Genomic DNA, 19,063 nt, shown 5'->3' with positions numbered 1-19,063 from the left:
CATGCTATATCATGCTTAGGTAACTAGCGAAACTAGCGAGCTAACTTCCGCTAGCTTCCTGCTAACTTCTAACTCCGTTAAATGTAATAACTTTTGTTTTCATGGATGCCTGGAAGTTAAACTTCATAGTTACACCTGGTAAAGCAGCAATGCTGATCGTTTTATTAAAGATGAAAGAATTTAGACAGTTTTTAACTCTCAGTGATGCTGCAGTGTTCGTTTGACCTGAAGCATACGGAGTTTAGGACCCAGATTACTCCCAGATTTAAGAGCATCTTAGTCCGACAAATACGACAATAACGACGGCCGCTTGCATGTTCTGCAAAAAAAAAGTGCTTTGTTGTGTATCTGACGGACAAACACCAAACCAGTTCCACATCACGGAAGTTGTACCATTTTTACAAACCAATTCTGGTTCATCTGTTTCACTCAACAATCGGCCATGTGCGTATGAAAACAAAGGCACTGCGCATGCGCGTTTTACTCCCATTCTATCGCGATATTTCATTTTCCTATCGTTGCCTAACATTATACCGGTATTACCGTGAACGGTATAATATGGCCCAGCCCTATTTGCAAGTACTCAAAAATGTTTATATGTGCACTGTGCCTGTACAATGTAAAAAAAAAAAATCTACACATGTATCAATGAAATCAACTTAAATCTCCCTTTCAAATGGGTGTTCTTATAAATTTTGAATGTAGAATACCACTGCAGGCCAACCAAGCAAAATAACCAAGCACACATGCACATGCATGTGCACATACACATCCACACATGCATGCAAACACACTACTGTGCAGTGTTAAGTTCACAATTAAGTTTGCGAATCTTAGAGGTCATCTTGTTAAAGTCAAGCTCCATCATAATCTTTTGAAGAGCCTCAAAGGTGAACCTGAATCCTCGTGGATATTCCATATTAAGAGCATAACAGAGTCCAAAGACCATTGCCACTCCAGCTGCCACAGAAGGCAACTCATTCAGGACTTCCACACCATCAATGATTATCCCGATGTCTCGAGGCTGATGTAGGAGGCTTGAGTTGTCCCTGAAGACGAAGAGTGCCATGGTGGTACTCTGCAGCTCTTCCTCAGCTTCATCTTTCTGGGATATCTTGAGGTAAAATATGGAACAAAATGTACAAGTGAAGAACTGAAGTCTGGCACACCTGATAAATCTTTGACCATAATAAACTACTATTTTGATAGTTGTTTGGTCACAGACTATTAGAACAATTATTTGACTAATCAGATTGTGAATTGCATAATCATTAAATTAAATCAATGGTGGAACATTTTCATAAATGTTCCACAAAGCCCAAGAAAAAAAAAAGAAAACAATACAGAACCCTAAGATATTAACTTGATGAGTTGATTAATCGTTGCTGTCCTACATTAATCACTGCATTTAATAGCAGAGTTGTCAAATTTACATCAAGAGACTGCATCTCATGTAGAGACAGAACAGATATGGACATACCATGTATTCTTTTATCAAGTCCTCAACACATCAGCAAGGTGAATGAGAGGATAATGAGGGAGAGTCTAGATTATTATGAAATGTTTAAAAAGGATGTGCAGTGTAAATGCAAAATGATACCTGTTCAGATTAAATGAAAATGTATGCTTCAGCCATGGAATGGATGGAGCGATCTGTGGTTCTGAAAGCATACAGAAAAAAAGAATAATGTTACTTCTCTATAAAACACATTACATAGAAAAACCAAGAAATACGTAACATGACATACCAAACAGTCTACAGACCAGCCATTAGCGACTAAGTTTGGCATAGGGTCAATTTTTTGCTGTTAAAATTAAAATTTCTTCAGAAAATGCACATTTTTCCGAGCTGCGCCTGAAAGTCAATTGAAGGAATTAGTCTTATGTCATTGATCTTATATGCTGGCTTGTTATTTCTGTCTCTAAATCATGCACATTAATAATTATCTTTTGCGCTCGGTGTACACACACATAACACACAGATATTTATATGAAGAGAGACAAACGTGCGCGCACAAACACAAGCTTGTGTCTAGAAACCGCGAGCTCACCAGAAAAATTCAAACGAAGCGGAGCACGGAGTTATACTATGAATGTTATGAACTATGAACTTATGCTAGCTAGCTGTATCCACCACCGATGCATCGTGGTAACGCTAGCTAGTTAGTATACTGGTAAAAAACGGCTTTTTGCCTAACTTGCATTCCTGACTGTGATGGTCGGTTTCTGGTAACCAGTTCTAACGTTGCGCAGGATAGCTAGCTAGCTTATAGCTAGCAGCTACAATCATGCAAAAATTAGGGGTGGCTGTCGACCCAGCTTAAATGGGGTTATTTTCTGAAATTTTGGCAATACAAATTATAAAAGCTTTTGTAACACACTTGGCTTTACTTACGTTTATTTTCAGATGAAATTAATCAAAGATGTGACATGATGTTTCCAGCAGCCATGCAGAATAAAAATGGGTCCCGGTCTATTTCTGGTGGGCGTGTTCAAGTGCAAATCACTTTGACTCAAATTAAAGATATTATCTGTTCAACATGAAAAGAAATATATGTTTTGAGAGAAATCAAAAACTTTGCGTTGTGTCCTTTGTACAGATATTTAGTTTCATCCAAATCAAAAGTGGTATTTTAAAATGCAAAAAGAAAGGGTTTCACAATCAAATCAATGATTTTATTCTGTTTTGAATGGCACTTATTAGATTGAATGAATGACTGCATGTTAGACTTTTTTCAGTGTTGCTATCAATACATTTTTCAAAAAATGCCTCTCTGTGCAAAATGGGTTCAAAAACATAAACAGCTGTGGGATCCTGTTAGTCTGTGATTGAAACAGCCCAGCGCTGCTATCGATGCAGGGAAAACCAATCCTGCAGGGAGACCTACCTCAGCTCCTGTGCAGGTGAAGCCAAAGGGAAGATTTGCTTCACCATATTTTCTAGTCTTTAGCTTAGAATGAAGTTGGTTTGGAAACATATTCAGCGACGCTTCATCTCCTGCTTTGCGTGTCTGTGGGCGCCTGTGCCAGCAGGGTCCAAGCGTTTTGTTTTTTCTTCCCCCCCTTTTCATACCGCGCCCCCCTGCAATGGCTCTGCGCCCCCCTTTGGGGGCGGGCCCCACACTTTGGGAAGGTCTGCATTAAGCTATCAGTTCCAACATTAACGATATACTTCACAGTTTTCAGTATTCCGCAATGTAAAACCTGGCATGTTAGCTCAGATTGATTTTATTAACTCAAATAATTCAAGGCAAACAGTTTAAGTGGATTTATTATTGTTAACTGAGTGACAGTGACTGAAGTACTCATAATTTAAAAACAAACAAACCAAAACCCCCCGAAGTAAAGAGTATTGAACTTGCGTACGTTATTTTATTAATATGAATTGAGCCAAATGAACTTGAATGCATCTTTACACAGTTTTTGTCATGATCCTGGGTCCTTTTGACCCAGCGTTTTGTGTTTTTCTCTTCACGATTTTGGTTCTGCTCTTCCTCTGATTAGTGTTTACCCTGTTCCCCCCGTGTGTTCCTGTATCTAGTCCGCGTTTCTTAGTTTGTGTCCTTTCATGTGTAAGTTCCTGTTTTATTGTGAAGGTCTGCGTCTTATGTGAGTGTTTTCAGTTTGCCTCCCTAGTCTCGTCATGTTAATCACTCCCAGCTGTGTTTCCCACCTGTGTGTGTAATCTCCCTGTGTTCTCTGAGTGTATTTAACCTGGCTGGCCCTTAAAAATGCATCCTTTTAAGGCCCTAGTGTACAAAAATGTACACGCCCCAAAAAGTGCTATAAAAACTTTATATATTCATATTTTTTTTCACTTTAAATTGGTCAGTCTTTTAAAATTACTTCTCCCTGAAATATTCATATGAAGTTTTAATTATATTTTCGTTGTTTTAACCCTTTAAATCCCAGTTTTATTACATGAGTGCCCTGTTTTTTTAGCCCCAAAAAACAAAAAAACTAAATATTTTCCAAAAAAAAAAAACATTTGAGGTAATATTTGATTGTTATTATAATTAGGCCTTTAGATGGACCAAAGATTGGCACCAACAGTCATTTCGATCGCCTTTTATTTTTTTTTGCAGGAGCGCATTTCATAAAATGCACACACTATCGGTCCTAATCGACCACGCCCAAAAAAGTGCTATAAAAAATTTATATATTAATATTTTATTCCACTTTAAATTAGCCAATCTTTTAGACCTACTTCTTGAAATATTCATGTCAAGTTTTAATTACATTTCGCGGATTTTAACCCTTTATATCCCGGTTTCGTCACATGAGCGTACTGCTTTTTTTGCCCCAAAAAACATAAAACTTGAATATTTTCCAAAAAAAACATTTGAGGTAATATTCAATTGTTATTATAATTAGGCCTTTAGATGGACTAAAGATTGGCACCAACATTCATTTCGATCGCCTTTTTTTTTTTTTTTTCAAGACCAGAAAATGGTCTCCAGGCGGCAAATGCTCCTCCTCTAGGCCGAAATAAGTGCATCGTCCCGGGGTAAGTCGCGACGATCACCGGGGCACGATCACCCCTTTTTCCAGCACACACATCCGATACCACGTGACAACAAATACGTCATTTCCTGTTGACTAAAAAAAAAATGCACCCTCTCACGGTCCTAGGGGCCGAAAATGGTCCCGCCCGATCAGCGGGCGAAGCCGCTGCTGCACGCCGGAAATGAGGCTTCATTTCCCGCAGGTCTGTTTAAGCAGCCCGCTGTTTTCCAGCCCGGGGTCAAATGTGGAACAAGGGCGCCACCCGGTGGACAAATAAAAAAAATTACAACTCTAAGGCCCGTCCTGCAAAACGAAACGGAAACATAAGTAATCACCAAGACATTAACGGTAATAATTCTGCAGTGAAAAATAGCGTTTATAATGGAAGTCAATGGGGCCGTAAACGGCCCCTAGGGCTCTAAGAGGATGTGTATTGTTAGCTTAGCCACTGAAGCTAATTTAAGGAAGTCAGACTTGAATTTTGAAATGAAATTATGCCAAACTTTTTTTTAGAGAATTTGGCTATATTCTATTCAACACAGTGCAAATGGCTTGTAACTGAAAAACTACAATGTACAAAAATGGTCCCAGGGCCAGCAGGGGGTTAAGTTGTATTTTCTGTCTTAGTAATTGCTGGTTCGTCTGTGTTGTTTTCCCTCGGTCTCCCTGCGTCTCTCCGTATGTATTTCCCCGGACCTCCCTGCATCTTTTCTGGTTTGTTTTGTTAGTTTTACCCAGTTTAGGTTTTCCTGTTTCACCTTCACCCACGCCATTGCTGTTTGTATTTTCTTTTGTTAAATAAATACTCATCTGCACCAGAGCTGCCGCATTTTGGGTCCTTTCTCCAATTCCACACGTCTGCCAGCGCGGTCGTGACAGTTTTATTCTCTTTATTTGCTTCCATTAAGATTCATCACAACATTTCAGTTGTGACAACCCTAAACTTAGTTGTGTCCTGCTTAATTAAGGAAACTGATTGTCTTAAATAGTTTAAGCTGCAGCAACACAACACAAGCAAACTTGTCTGAAACAACTTAAATTTCCTTATTCAGCTGAATCTCTAATATTGACGGACACTTGACTGCGTGGCCCTTTTTTTTTCAAAAGGTATTCAAAACTTTTCATCTTTGCTACACTAACCTGTATTTCATAGTTCACCTCAAAAAATACAAATAAAAACTCCCCATGTTCAATGAAAGACTCTGGAAAACCTTTGTTTTCAGCAAAATATCACTTTTTTTTTTTAATCTGAGCTGGCATAAGTGAAAGCTCTTCACTCTGTGAAGTGAAGCCTCTGATCAAAACTAATCAGGGGGGGGGGGGGATCAATAATAACCCACATGGCTCTATAAAACACAAAAGTTCTGCTATCAAACCAGTCTGCTGAAACTGTATAAGCAACTTCTTTTGTAGTCCCCTCTCAGGGGCATCTTTAAGAGCACCAGAAGTACAAGTAATACGAGTTTTTATTCAACACACACACACACACACACACACACACACACACACACACACACACACACACACACACACACACAAATATGATGGACACGACATGTGTTTCACAGGAAACTCCTGCAGGTACCTGAGCAACTGCTCCCTTCTGTGTTGCTTCTCATTTGTCCTGGAAAGTAAATAAATATTCAGCAAATGCATTATCACAAAAGAACACACTGTAAGCTAAGAATGAAGAGGTAAAGTTTCTGCTTTCTTAAAAAGTCATAATGAAGATAACAATTTTTTTTTTAAACCCCATTTGACAGCTGTAAGGCTGAAACTGCCTTCTGAACTGGTTCCAGTGCAAACAATAATCATCAAAATGGACCCCCCCCCAAAAACAAACAAACAAACAAACAAACAAACAAACAAACAATTAAAAACTAGTTCATGTCTTAAATAATCAGGCCCCATCTGATCTTAATGACCTTGTAGTACCATATCACCCTATTAGAGCACTTCGCTCTCGCTCTGCAGGCCTACTTGTTGTTCCTAGAGTATTTAAAAGTAGAATGGGAGGCAGAGCCTTCAGTTTTCAGGCCCCTCTTCTGTGGAACCAGCTTCCAGTTTGGATTCAGGAGACAGACACTATCTCTACTTTCAAGATCAGTCTTCAAACTTTCCTTTTTGCTAAAGCATATAGTTAGGGCTGGACCAGGTCTGCTATAGGTTATGTGGCTATAGGTGTAGGGTGCTGGGGGATTCCCATGATGTACTGAGTATTTATTCTTCAGTCACCTTTTTCACTCACTATGTGTTAACAGACCTCTCTGCTGAATCACACTTATTAATCTCTGTCTCTCTTCCACAGCATGTCTTTATCCTGTCTTCCTTCTCTCTCTCCAACCAATCACAGCAGATGGCCCCGCCCCTCACTGAGCCTGGTTCTGCTGAGGTTTCTTCCTGTTAAAAGGGAGTTTTTCCTTCCCACTGTTGCTAAAGTGTTGAGGTCTGTTGAGGTCACTGTTGAGGTCTGGGAAGCGCTTCCGCTCCCTTAAGGCCAAAACAGAGAGAATGAGGAGGAGCTTCTTCCCCCAGGCTATTCGGGCCCTGAACCAGGTGTAGGACTGGACTCTCACACACGTCACCACACGCACCACCACACATTTCCTATAATCCTATAATTCCTATAATTTATAATCCTTGTCTTTATAATCTCTTCTGCTATTTGCACATTCTTTACTGTAAATTCCTAAGTTAATTTGTAAACTTTTGTAGTAAATTGTAAATTGTAAATATTGTAAAACTTTTCTTCTGTCATTTAATGGTCGGGCATTGTACAGCTACAAGCATTTCACCCCCATGTCATACTGTGTATGGTTGTGTGTGTGTGACAAATAAAATTTGAATTTGAATTAAAGTGCTTGCTCATAGGGAGTCATATGATTGTTGGGTTTTTTTCTCTGTATGTACTATTGTAGGGTCTACCTTACAATATTAACCCTTGTGTGGTGTTCATATTTTTGTTACTCAGCCAGTGTTCATGGGTCTGGTGGACCCGCTAGAGTTTTGGCTTTCCAAATTAACACTATCAAACAATTTTATGTTAAATTACTCAACAGATGTTTACTTCATCCCAATTACAAACCATATGAACAGTAAACATGGTTAATTTTTTCCCTTTACCTTTGTTAGATCACATTTATGAATTAATGTGCTTCTCGTTTTTTTGTTTTTTTTTTATAAAATGTTATAAAAAAATAAATCCGTTATAATCAAGTGGAGTGAGTGGAAAGACACAACACATTTACACGTGAAGCAATATGTTTCACAACTAAATGAGATCAGCTGCTCATCAATGGTGACATTAGGCCCAGGGTTGTAAAACAGGGGGAGGTGGTGCACACACTTATCCCACACTGTCCTGATGGCAACTACCTTGTCTCTCTGCCGTCGAGCTGGTCTGTCGTCTCGGCTATCAAAACGGATAATCCTGGAAATTTTGTGGAAGTTTTCCAGAGACACTGATGCACGGAAAGGTTCTTGCCGGTTTCTGCATCCCACAGGGATTCTGTGGATTCCCCTTTGGACCTGAAAACTCCTGCAAGGATAAGAACCCCAAAGTAGGCCTTTGGGGTTCTTAGATGAATTTGGTCCATCTCCTTCCACCTCTCTCCAAAAACACACCGTCCTTCTAGATTACTGCAATCCAGAATAATTTTCTGGATGGAATCTGGGATGAAAAGCTCAAATGAAGACTTGATGTCCTGCACATGAGTAACTGTCAGCCGTGTTGGCCCTGGCTTATCACAGTAACAGCTCTGCAGGGTGGCTCATTTCTTGGGCAAGAAGACCATTCAATTTCACCAGTTATTGACATCCATATTTCTTCACTTGCTGTCTGGTGGGCTTGTTCTGGTCCTGGAGCTGGCTGCAGATGGGGTACTCGTCTTCGTTTTGTTACTAAATGGTGCTCAACCTCCTCTTCTTCAAAGTCACTGTCAGACTCTGAATTTTCAGATATGTGAAATATTCTGAAACCTCTTTGTCAACATCATCATCCGAAGCCCCTCTCTCTTCCAAAATCAATTGGATGGCCCTCGCAGCAGATAATCTTTTGCCATCTTGATCAGTTGTGATAAAGAACCACACTGGCAAAGTCTTATTTATAGTATTATGCCCCTAATTTGCATGTGGAGCCAGCAGGTCTGTGGACGACGCCATCAGCATGGCCCTACACTTCATCCTGCAGCATCTGGACTCCCCAGGAACCTACGCCGGGATCCTGTTTGTGGACTTCAGCTCTGCCTTCAACACCATCCTTCCAGACCATCTCCGAGGCAAGCTTTCCCAGATGAATGTGCCTGATCCCATCTGCCGGTGGATCACTGACTTCCTGACGGACAGGAAGCAGCATGTGAGGCTGGGAAAGAATGTCTCGGACTCCCGGACCATCAGCACCGGCTCCCCTCAGGGCTGTGTTCTTTCTCCCCTGCTCTTCTCCCTGTATACTAACTGCTGCACCTCCACCCACCAGTCTGTCAAGCTAATCAAGTTTGCAGATGACACCACCGTTATTGGGCTCATCTCTGACGGGGATGAGTCTGCCTACAGGAGGGAGGTTGAACGTCTGGTGTCCTGGTGCAGCCACAACAACCTGGTGCTGAATGCCCAGAAGACAGTGGAGATTATTGTGGACTTCAGGAAGCACACAGCCCCACTCCCCCCCATCATCCTGACTGACACCCCCATCACCTCTGTGGACTCATTCCGCTTCCTGGGTACCACCATCACCCAGGACCTGAAGTGGGAGCCCACCATCACCTCCGTCATTAAGAAAGCCCAGCAGAGGATGTACTTCCTGAGGCAGCTGAAGAAATTCAACCTGCCAACACGGACGATGATGCAGTTCTACACTGCAATCATCGAGTCCATCCTCACCTCCTCCATCACCGTGTGGTACGCTGGAGCCACTGTCAGGGACAAACAGAGACTGCAGCGTGTTGTGCGCTGTGCTGAGAAGGTGGCTGCAGACTCCCATCTCTGCAGGACCTGTACACCTCCAGGACACTGCGGCGTGCAGCCCGGATCTCAGCTGACCCTTCTCACCCTGGACACAGTCTGTTTGACCTGCTCCCCTCAGGCAGGAGGCTCCGGTCCATTCGCACCAGAACCTCTCGCCATAATAACAGTTTCTTCCCCTCTGCTGTTGGACACATGAACAATAACCATATGACTGTCCCCGCCACTAACACATGACCCTACGCTGTGTTCACTGCATCATTCCATGTTTGGCACTGATCACCACCTGCACTCATGTATATATCTTTCAACGTAGCACTCTTAATTCTTATTCTCATGTATATATCTCATGTATATCTCATGCACATATCTTTCTACGTAGCACTTTTAATTCTTATTCTTTTATTTTTTCATGTCTATTTAAGTGCTATTTATGACACTATGTTTGCACTGAAGCACCGCAGCAATTTCCTAATGTTGTAAACCTGCTCAACATTTGGCAATAAACCCCTTTCTGATTCTGATTCTGAATTCTGATTCTAATTTGCAGGAGGGACAGGGTATGAGAAAATAAAATTTGGATCCCTCAAGAAAGAGGGTAAAATGTGCGGGAATGTAAGAGCAGACGGTGTTGGTAGTTGAATTTTCAACAATGTGGCAACTTTGTGCGCGAGCAGGAGGGGAAGAAAACACTATCAGCAGCACCAGAAAGGAGGAGGACAGAGTGTGGGAACACAGGACCTGCACTTTCAACACTTTTATTAGACCTGGGTCCAGTGGACCCGAACACCTTGTATGTAATGTAAATGCGTGGGGGGAGGTACAGTATGAGGTCATTGAAAATTAGTTCGGATTTATGTTCTTCACAGAAAATAAGCCAAAGCCAATGAATTTCAGGTTGAAAAAATAATTAATTGTTAAATTTTTCTTTTGAGAAAAACTGAAAACGGGTCTCACAGACCCGAACACCATACAAGGGTTAAGGCACCTTGAGGCGACTGTTGTTGTGATTTGGTGCTGTACAAATAACATTTAATTGAATTAAAAACAATTTGTCTCGAAAATGAGCTACTACTCTGAGCTGAAGCTGATTTTGTTCTCATCTTTGAAGATTGAAGAGAACAAGCGTCAAATATGATCAATGAAAAAGTCAAAACCAATTTGTAAGTCCACAGTTTGGGCAGCAGTTAATCCCTCTGGTGTCTCTGCTGTGAACTCTTAGAAGCTTTCCTTACAACACACAGTGGTGTTTTTGCCCTTAATCCAATGCAACAAGTCAACAAGAAATAGTTTTATTATGGGAGTGTGATGTTCAGAGTTTGGCTGTAAGTTTAATAAACTGCTGTTAAAAACTCAAATGCAGGTTATGTATGAAATAGAAAATGCAGTTACAATGAACATTTACATGATGTGCTCCACCCTGTTCATTATTGCAGTTTTTTTTAAATCACAATTTGTCAGATGTTCTTTTACAGTGACTGAGCTCTGTCTCCTCTCTTTTCATAAAGGACGCTCCAGTTTATCCTACGCTAAAGGAAACAACAAGGGAAGCACTGAAACGCCATTCCGTAGCATTTGGCGCATTGGAACAGCTCTCATTATGGCTGCCCGACAGATACTTCCGGGTCACGTGTCTCAGTTATAACCTTTTCTAAGCAAAATGCACTATTGGATACCCTATGGAATCAGAACGATGCCACCTTGAAACGAAACCGAAAAAAATATTGAAACCGAAAAAAAATATTGTAACTGAAATAAATGTACTGAAAAATCTTGTATTGAAACCGAAAAAAAAAATTGATAGTGAAAAACAATTAATTGAAACTGTAATTTTTTTGTTTTCGCTTACATTTTTTTTTTTTTTTTGGTTTCAATCCATTTTCCGGTTTCAACCATTTTTCAGTTTCAATCTGCTGGCACTGTTTTGGCGTCCGGGGGCGCGCTGGGTAGGGGCGGGGTTTCCGGCCCGCATGTATTTGCATACATTATAGAGGCCACTAGTGCTGACCAAGCGGAGACCCCCAAGATGGCGCTCTGAGCAGTCACGTATCGCTGAGCTCTGCGAACCTGGCCTTTTTTTAAATATATATTCCACACAGTGAACAGAGATTTTATTTACGCCTACGCAATAGTCATCCTTTACTTCTCATTTTGGTATCTATTTGTGAACCAAAATGAGCAAACCCGAGAAGAGAAAGACCGATTCTAAGAAGTTGCATGCTAACAGCGGCTCCGTTAGCAAGCTTGCTAATGTTAGCCAAGCTGCTCAGTCTTCTCTCGCTACTGAGATGCCCGCCGACACTAAAAATACTCTCATCGACTCCATGCACGACTATTTGGAGGCAGTTTCCGAACCGCTTCAGTATTCACGGATGGAAGAAGAGTTTCCCCCTCTCCCTATCACTCCATGCGCCTCTCCCGCTGGTAAGCTAAGAAAAATTGCGGATACGGAGACATCTACGGTTCTCTCCCAGCTCTCATCACTTACCATGGTGATTAACTCGAGGTCGGACACTCTTGAAAAAATGGTGAGTGACAACTCCATAGCCATCTCCGAGATGAAAAAAGCTGTCCAAGAGAACACTGAACATATCACAGCTGTTAAGGAGTCATTTGATGCTGTCTGTGCTGAGTTAAATGATATGAAGAGCAGAGTTGTCAGTGTTGAGGCACAGCTCGAAAAATATAAAGCAATCGCTGAAGCACAGGAAAAGCGCATCTCTCACCTGGAGAGCTATTCACGCCGTTGGAATCTGAAGCTCTACGGTCTGACCGAGAGGGACAAGCAGGACGTGCGGCAGGAGGTACTCAAAGTCTGTAGATCAGTCCTACCGGAGATGCAAGATAAATTACCCGACGTCGTTGACACCGTCCACCGCATCGGTCCCAAGAAGTCCAACAACGACCAACCCAGGGGAATCATCATTCAGTTTACATCCAGGATCTACCGCGATGCTGTCTGGCGCGCTGCTAAGAAGTCCACCTACCTGAAAGGTAACAACCTAAAGCTGGCTGAGGATCTGTCTCCTGACGACCGTGCCCGAAGAAACAGACTCTGGCCGTCTGTGGAAGCTGCGCGCAAAGAAAACAAGCTGGCGTTCTTCGTAGGAGGTCGTGCATTCGTGGAGGGAAAAGAGATTTTTCCACCCCTATAACTTGATCCAAGGTATTTTGAGGTGAAAACTGAAGTATCTTAAGATTAACTTGGTTTCACTGCCGTTCTTTTTTTGTTTGTTTGTTTTTGTTGTTGGACTCATAAAACGATCAGAGTTAAACTGATGCAGTTTATTTGTTATAAGTTTATTGGTCTTCAGTTTGGCTGCAATATTTTTGCTGAAAATGTTATGAGCAAGCTGGATAAGCTTCTTTTTATTTTATTGTTTGTTTGTTTGTTTTTTTAATTCTTTTTTTGAATAATTAGTTATTTAAATGGAGCAAGAAAATTTCTATTAAGCTCCCTTTCAATGCTCATATGTGAAGCATTTATTTATTTTATTTATTTATTTTTTACCACATTGGTTTTATTGTTTTAGGCTATTGTATTCCTATTATTATTCAAGTTCACAATTTCCTTACTCAGGGGTTGCAGTTCTCATCTTATATAGGACTCTCTTAAGTGACCAGGTTCCCAATTCAACTGTTCTTCATTTACTTGGTCTAAGCTTTTTCTTATTTGTCACTTTTAATTTTTGTTACTATCATTATGTCTTTGTCTGTTATTTCTTTAAATGCAAGAGGTTTAAGAAACAATGTTAAGCGTAAGGCTATTTTTTTGTTTTGCAAGCAGTTCAATTCAGATTTCTGTTTTATACAAGAGTCTCACTCAATAGAACAAGAAAAAACATTTTGGAGATCGCAATGGGGAGATGATCTGTGGATGTCCCATGGTACAGAGCATGCTGCTGGTGTCTGCATACTTAAAGGAAGATTTAATGGTAAAATCTTGAATTCTGACATAGATAAAGATGGGCATTACATGTTTCTAATAGTTGAGGCTGCACACTATCTATGTTTTAGTCAATGTGTATGTATAGGGAGAATAAACTATATTTTGATAGGTTGGAGGAGCGCCTACTGCGCTGGTTATCTAAATATCCCAATTCTTTTATTATTTTTGGTGGAGACTTTAATACAGTGTTTAACAGCTATTTAGACAGATGGCCTTCTAGAAGTTCAGACTCTAACTCATTCATAAGACTGTTTGCACAAAGATTCAACTTAGTCGATTCTTGGAGGGATTCTCATTCGTCTCAGATAGCTTATACATGGTGCAATAAGACTCAAACCAGACACTCGCGTATCGATTTTTGGCTTATCTCAAAAGATTTAGAAAAAGTTAAAACGGATATTTATCCTACACCACTCTCAGACCACAAAATGGTTAGCTTATCAATCCCGTTGTCATCCTCCCTAATCACTAAAACCTCTTACTGGAAGTTAAATAGTACCATTCTTGAGCATAAAGAAGTGATTTGTGAAGTTCAGAGATTCATTAAACTTTATTGGAGTAAAGCTCTCACAGATAATACATTTTGTAGTAACTGGGAACTTTTGAAATATGAAATTGGAAAATTCTTTAGAAAATATAGCAGTGATTTAGCAGAAAAAAGAAGATCTGATGAGACGCAAGTGATACAAGAGATCACATGCCTTACTTCCAAACCAATAGACACCCTCAGTGAATCTGATAAGATAGAACTGGTTGACCTGCAGCACAGGTTAGATGAGATTTACAAACGCAAAGCTGACGGAGCATTTATTCGGTCTCGCAGGAAATGGCTCGAAGAAGGAGAGCAGAATTCAGCCTATTTTTTCAGACTTGAAAAGCATCAATCTAACACCAACTCCATCCTACAACTAAATATTAATGGGACAATTTATAATGATAAGGATACCATAGCAAAATATTGTTCAAACTTTTATTGCAAACTTTATTCTTCTAGTTATTGCCCTGAAGCTTGTCTGACTTTTTTAAATTCTTTAGACAAAATCACTCAGCTCAATGAGGAGGATAGTCAGCTTTGCGACAGATCGATTTCTTTGATTGAGGTTGCAGATGCTATAAAACATCTGAAGATTAACAGATCCTCTGGACCTGACGGCCTTACTGCCGAGCTTTACAAACAGTTCGCTGACAGTTTAGCCCCGTTTCTTTTAGAAGTTTTTAAGGAAAGTATGGATAGAGGTGCACTCCCTCCCACTTTATGTCAAGGTTTGATCACCCTCATTCCAAAACCAGGAAAGGATCCTTTGCTCTTAGACAATTGGCGACCAATCTCTTTACTGAATAATGATTATAAGATATTGGCACAAATTCTGGCTAATAGAATGAAACCTGTATTAGATAAAGTTATTGATGAGAGTCAGTCTGGTTTCATGCGGAATCGTCATATCTCAAACAACATAAGATTAATTCTAGACATAATAGATTACCCAGAACTTGTACAGGATGATAGTCTTATTCTTTTTTTTAGATTTCTACAAGGCGTTCGACTCCTTAGAGCATGAGTTTATTTTTACTGCTTTAAATAAATTTGGGTTTGGTCAGTCCTTCTGTAATGCCGTTCGGACACTGTATTCCAATAGTAACAGCTCCATAAAGCTTGCCACTGGTACTTCCCCAAGATTTTCTCGAAAGCGTGGAGTGAGGCAGGGTTGCCTCCTGTCCGTATATTTATTCCTTCTTTCTGTGCAACTCCTTAATTCGCACATTAAACTCGGTTCTTTAAAAGGCCTGGGGCCCGTTCTTCGTACCTCGCTAAGTAGGTTAGCCGGATTAGATTGTTGACGATTTCGCGTGATCCTGGATCAGTCGGTTCCCCGAAGCTCATCCGGGACTTGCTGTCATAGCAACAGAGCCGTAAGCGTAAACCTGCTCGGGAGCAGGTTTACTTTATGTAAACAGGATTAGATCGCGGCCACGCAGGTATGTCCGCGTCATCATACGAAAGCAACAGCGATATTCCACCACTGTTTCACCATAAATAAATAACATCAATGTAACTAAAGACAATGCAGCACCTGATCCATTTATTGATTTCACACAGGTCATTTCCTAAAAAAGGGAAATGTACTATTAACATTCTATTACATGTATGTGATTATTACAGATTTAATTCATATTTCAGAGTAGCAATTGTAAATTACTTCGTGTAATCAAGATGAGAGACCACGGCTATAAAAGCGAAGGTGGATTTGGGAAGCCTGTCGCAGCCATGTCCTGTCCGTATACGCGAGCCACCCATTGCGGAAGGTGCAAGATTGATAAGGAGAGTCCTCAGAATTCAGCGTATATTGCGGGATAGACAGGATCCTTTAGCTCAGCGCGACAGTGTGCTCATAGAGAGATATCGATTTTCCCGTGAGGGTATTATTCACTTAACCAACTTGTTGACGAGGGGGTGCAGGACCACCACCTGTCTTTTTTTCCTCTGCCCTTTTCTTGGTTGCTGTTATAAACAAACAGATTATTCCAGGGTCTCTTTCCAAGAGACTAAAAGCAATATAAGTGATAAATATTACCATTCTGTAGGATATTCTTATATTTCACTTTTACCTGTTCCCATGTTCTAGTGGGTCCTGTCGTGGCTCTAATGTGAAAGAGGATAAAATATAACATATTATAATATAATGTAATATAATATTGGATAATATAGTGTAATGTAATAAATCTACCCTACCGCCTACTGGTGTTGGCCAGAGGGGCCGATGGCGCGATATGGCAGCCTGGCTTCTGTCAGTCTGCCCCAGGGCAGCTGTGGCTACAACTGTAGCTGCCTCCACCAGTGTGTGAATGTGAGAGTGACTGAATAGTGGCATTGTAAAGCGCTTTGGGTGCCTTGAAAAGCGCTATATCAATCCACTCCATTATTATTGTTATTATTAAATTACTTACGAGTTTAATTTGTCAGCAACTTCCTGCCAGCCCTCGCTCCTTGCTTTTGCAGCCTTTGCAGTGTTCCCTTGCGTTCTGATTAAACTCTGAAACTCCTGAAATCCCTCACTCAAGAGTTCTTGCTCTGCTGCCGAAAAATACCGAGCCGAGCGCGCTCCGTCGACATTTTCGCCGACCAATCAGAGGGTTGCCGATCAATGTTTCTACTATCGATGCGTGGCCCCTTTTATGACACCCAGTGATGTCACATTACTGCGTCCAGCTGTACTAATCGTCAACAGCAGGTGTGTTCGGGGAACCGGATTAGCGAGCTCACGGTTAGCGCGATGATTTGATCTTGGATGTGTCATTTGATCTTGGATGTAGTAAGCGACGTACGAAGAATGGGCCCCTGGTCATTGCTAACAGAGAAATACTCATAAGTCAGCTGGCAGACGATACAGCTCTCTTCCTCAGAGACGCCTCGCAAGTTTCAGTGGCCATTAACAATATACAGCCATTCTCTAAAGCCTCCGGACTTTCACTCAACCTGCATAAATGTGAACTTTTACCAGTTAAAAGTTGTTTAGCAACTTCAATTCATGGAATACCTGTAAGAAACTCTGTAAGATACCTTGGAATTCAAATAATAAAAAATGAGCAATCCAGATGCTCCACAAACTTCATTCCTATTATAGATAAATCCCAAAAAATCTTTAATCATTGGCTACAGCGAGACCTGTCATTGAAGGGTAGAGTTCTGCTATCGAAGGCTGAAGGTATCTCCCGTCTAACCTATGCTGCCCAGTCACTACATGTTGATAATACAACCTGTAGTCGATTAACAAATTATTATACAATTTTTTATGGAAAAATAAAACTCACTACTTACGTAAATCAGTAGCTTTAAATTCATATGATAAAGGAGGCATAAATTTTATTGATTTCGGTGCTCTTAACAACACCTTTAAAATAAACTGGATTAAGTATTTAAGAAATCCCACTTCTATCTGGAACTTTATCTCACATCATGTGTTCTCTAATTTAGGCGGCCTTAACTTCCTACTGCTCTGCAATTACAGTATTCCAAAAATACCACTGAAACTTTCTCACTTTCATCAACAAATTCTTTTGGCATGGGCGCTGACTTACAAACACAATTTCTCTCCACAAAACTGTTTTATTTGGAATAACTGCAATATTATTTATAAAAATAAAACTCTTTTTTAAAATAACTGGTTTAATAATGGAATAATCTTGGTTAGTCAGTTATTTAGAGAAGATGGACTCTTTTATAATTACTCTGAGTTCCTCAGGAGATACAATGTACCGATAACGCCTAAAGAATTCTCAATAGTGCTCGATGCCATCCCATCTGGTCTGTCCATGTTACACAGATGCTCCCACAGGGCTCCACTACAGGTCACTCCCCCGGATGTGTTACATTCTTCTCCTGGCAATGTTTGCTTTTCCTCTCATAAGTCTATAAATACCAAAATAAGATCTCTCTTTCAGGATGCAATGGTCTCTGTTCCATCAGCCATATTTTATTGGGCCAATTTTGTAACAGATATTGAATGGAAAAAAGTTTGGACTTTACCACAAAGGTTTTTCTTAACCAAAAAAATTAAAGAGATTTCCTTTAAGTTGATTCATAGGTTTTACCCTACCAAACAATATTTGTCCAAATTTATGGCTGAAATAAATGTAAATTGTACCTTCTGTCAAGAGCAACCTGAAACAGTTTCTCATCTGTTTTGGTCGTGTAAATTTACGTGTAAATTCTGGAAGGATTTCCACAAGTTTATTACTGACTTTGTTCTTCCTAATCTCCAACTATACTATAAGGATGTTATCTTTGGCTATTATAATTTTAAAGACAAGGACAATGATGCTTTCTTTTTTATAAATTTGGTTTTATTTTTGGCAAAATTTCATATACACAAAAGCAAAGTCCTCGGCAGAAAGCCTGAACTTCTTGTATTAAAAATGGAACTTGCACAATATATAAGGACAATCTCCTCATCAAAAAACACGAAGGCTCTCAAGACTGTTAACATCTGTAACCGATTGAAACTGCTAACTTGATTTTGGCTCTTGCAAACTTTTGTTTATTTATGTTCCCCTTAATTTATTTTATTTTTTGTACTCACTTTTGTCTCACTGTCCTTGTCACTCTTTCTGTTCCTCATTGTACTACCACAATGTCATCTTTTATTTGATCCCTGTTTTACTTGACTGTATGTCTATAATGTGATAAATAAAGTTAAAAAAAAAAAAAGAAAAAGAAAAAACTAGTGCTGACCAAGCTGCCATCTTTCTCTCTTCCCGTTGTCACTACCCGATCCGAGGACCATCTATTCTTTTTGTGCAATTTTATACAAATATTTTGGTTGGATTTTCATACCTGGCTTTATTCCAGTGGGATTCAAATTACCCCATTTACCTTAAATATGATAATGTTTGGAGTGTTTTTGAAAGAAAAGAAAGCTAATTATGGTGTTAATGTGTTATTAATCTTGTGTAAGTATTTTATACATAAATGTCGCTTTTTTAAGATTAAACCAACACTGGCTCACTGGAAAAACGACCTAAACCTATTGGTTAAATCTTTGACTTTAGTTAAAAAGAAAAAGGCTGCTTTTTTTGTTTCCTTTGTAGAAGATTTTGATTTAGTGAGTTAATAATCTGTTAATTTATGTGACCCCATTGTAACGCTAAGTT

General features: G+C 40.1%; 1 protein-coding gene and 2 long non-coding RNA genes across 4 annotated transcripts in view; 2 read left to right on the top strand and 1 right to left on the bottom strand.

Moving 5' to 3' along the window:
* The window catches only part of LOC146656459 (uncharacterized), a 132,050-nt gene extending 113,417 nt beyond the window's left edge, over positions 1-18,633 (top strand). Inside the window, exon 2 of the long non-coding RNA XR_014914246.1 lies at positions 13,534-18,633. This is a non-coding gene — a long non-coding RNA (uncharacterized LOC146656459). The remainder of the gene's footprint in view (positions 1-13,533) is intronic.
* Positions 48-5,773, bottom strand: LOC146656460 (uncharacterized). Its single transcript, XR_014914245.1, has 3 exons — positions 2,396-5,773; positions 1,601-1,661; positions 48-1,114 (listed from the first exon to the last, which is right to left on the bottom strand). It is a non-coding gene; the product is annotated as an uncharacterized LOC146656460 (long non-coding RNA).
* LOC146656458 (uncharacterized) lies at positions 11,209-18,633 on the top strand. Of its 2 annotated transcripts, none has more exons than XM_085427187.1 (2): positions 11,209-12,631; positions 13,281-18,633. In XM_085427187.1, exon 1 carries the CDS (start codon positions 11,640-11,642, stop codon positions 12,618-12,620), a length of 981 nt encoding a protein of 326 aa, XP_085283313.1. In that variant the 5' UTR covers positions 11,209-11,639; the 3' UTR covers positions 12,621-12,631; positions 13,281-18,633. The 2 variants fall into 2 exon arrangements, with proteins under 2 accessions (XP_085283313.1, XP_085283312.1); XM_085427186.1 differs by having other exon boundaries at positions 11,210-12,631; positions 13,296-18,633.
* Positions 18,634-19,063: the final 430 nt, after the last annotated feature.

Source organism: Rhamphochromis longiceps, linkage group LG13, assembly GCF_057381845.1.
Source record: "Rhamphochromis longiceps isolate RC_006_pf linkage group LG13, R_longiceps_female_GT1.1, whole genome shotgun sequence".
In the NCBI taxonomy this organism is placed as follows: Eukaryota; Metazoa; Chordata; class Actinopteri; order Cichliformes; family Cichlidae; genus Rhamphochromis; species Rhamphochromis longiceps.
This window is presented reverse-complemented; position numbering and strand designations above follow the sequence as displayed.

Coding starts and splice junctions, on each gene's coding strand:
- LOC146656458 (XM_085427187.1), top strand. CDS start 11,640: ATGAGCAAACCCGAGAAGAGAAAGACCGATTCTAAGAAGTTGCATGCT.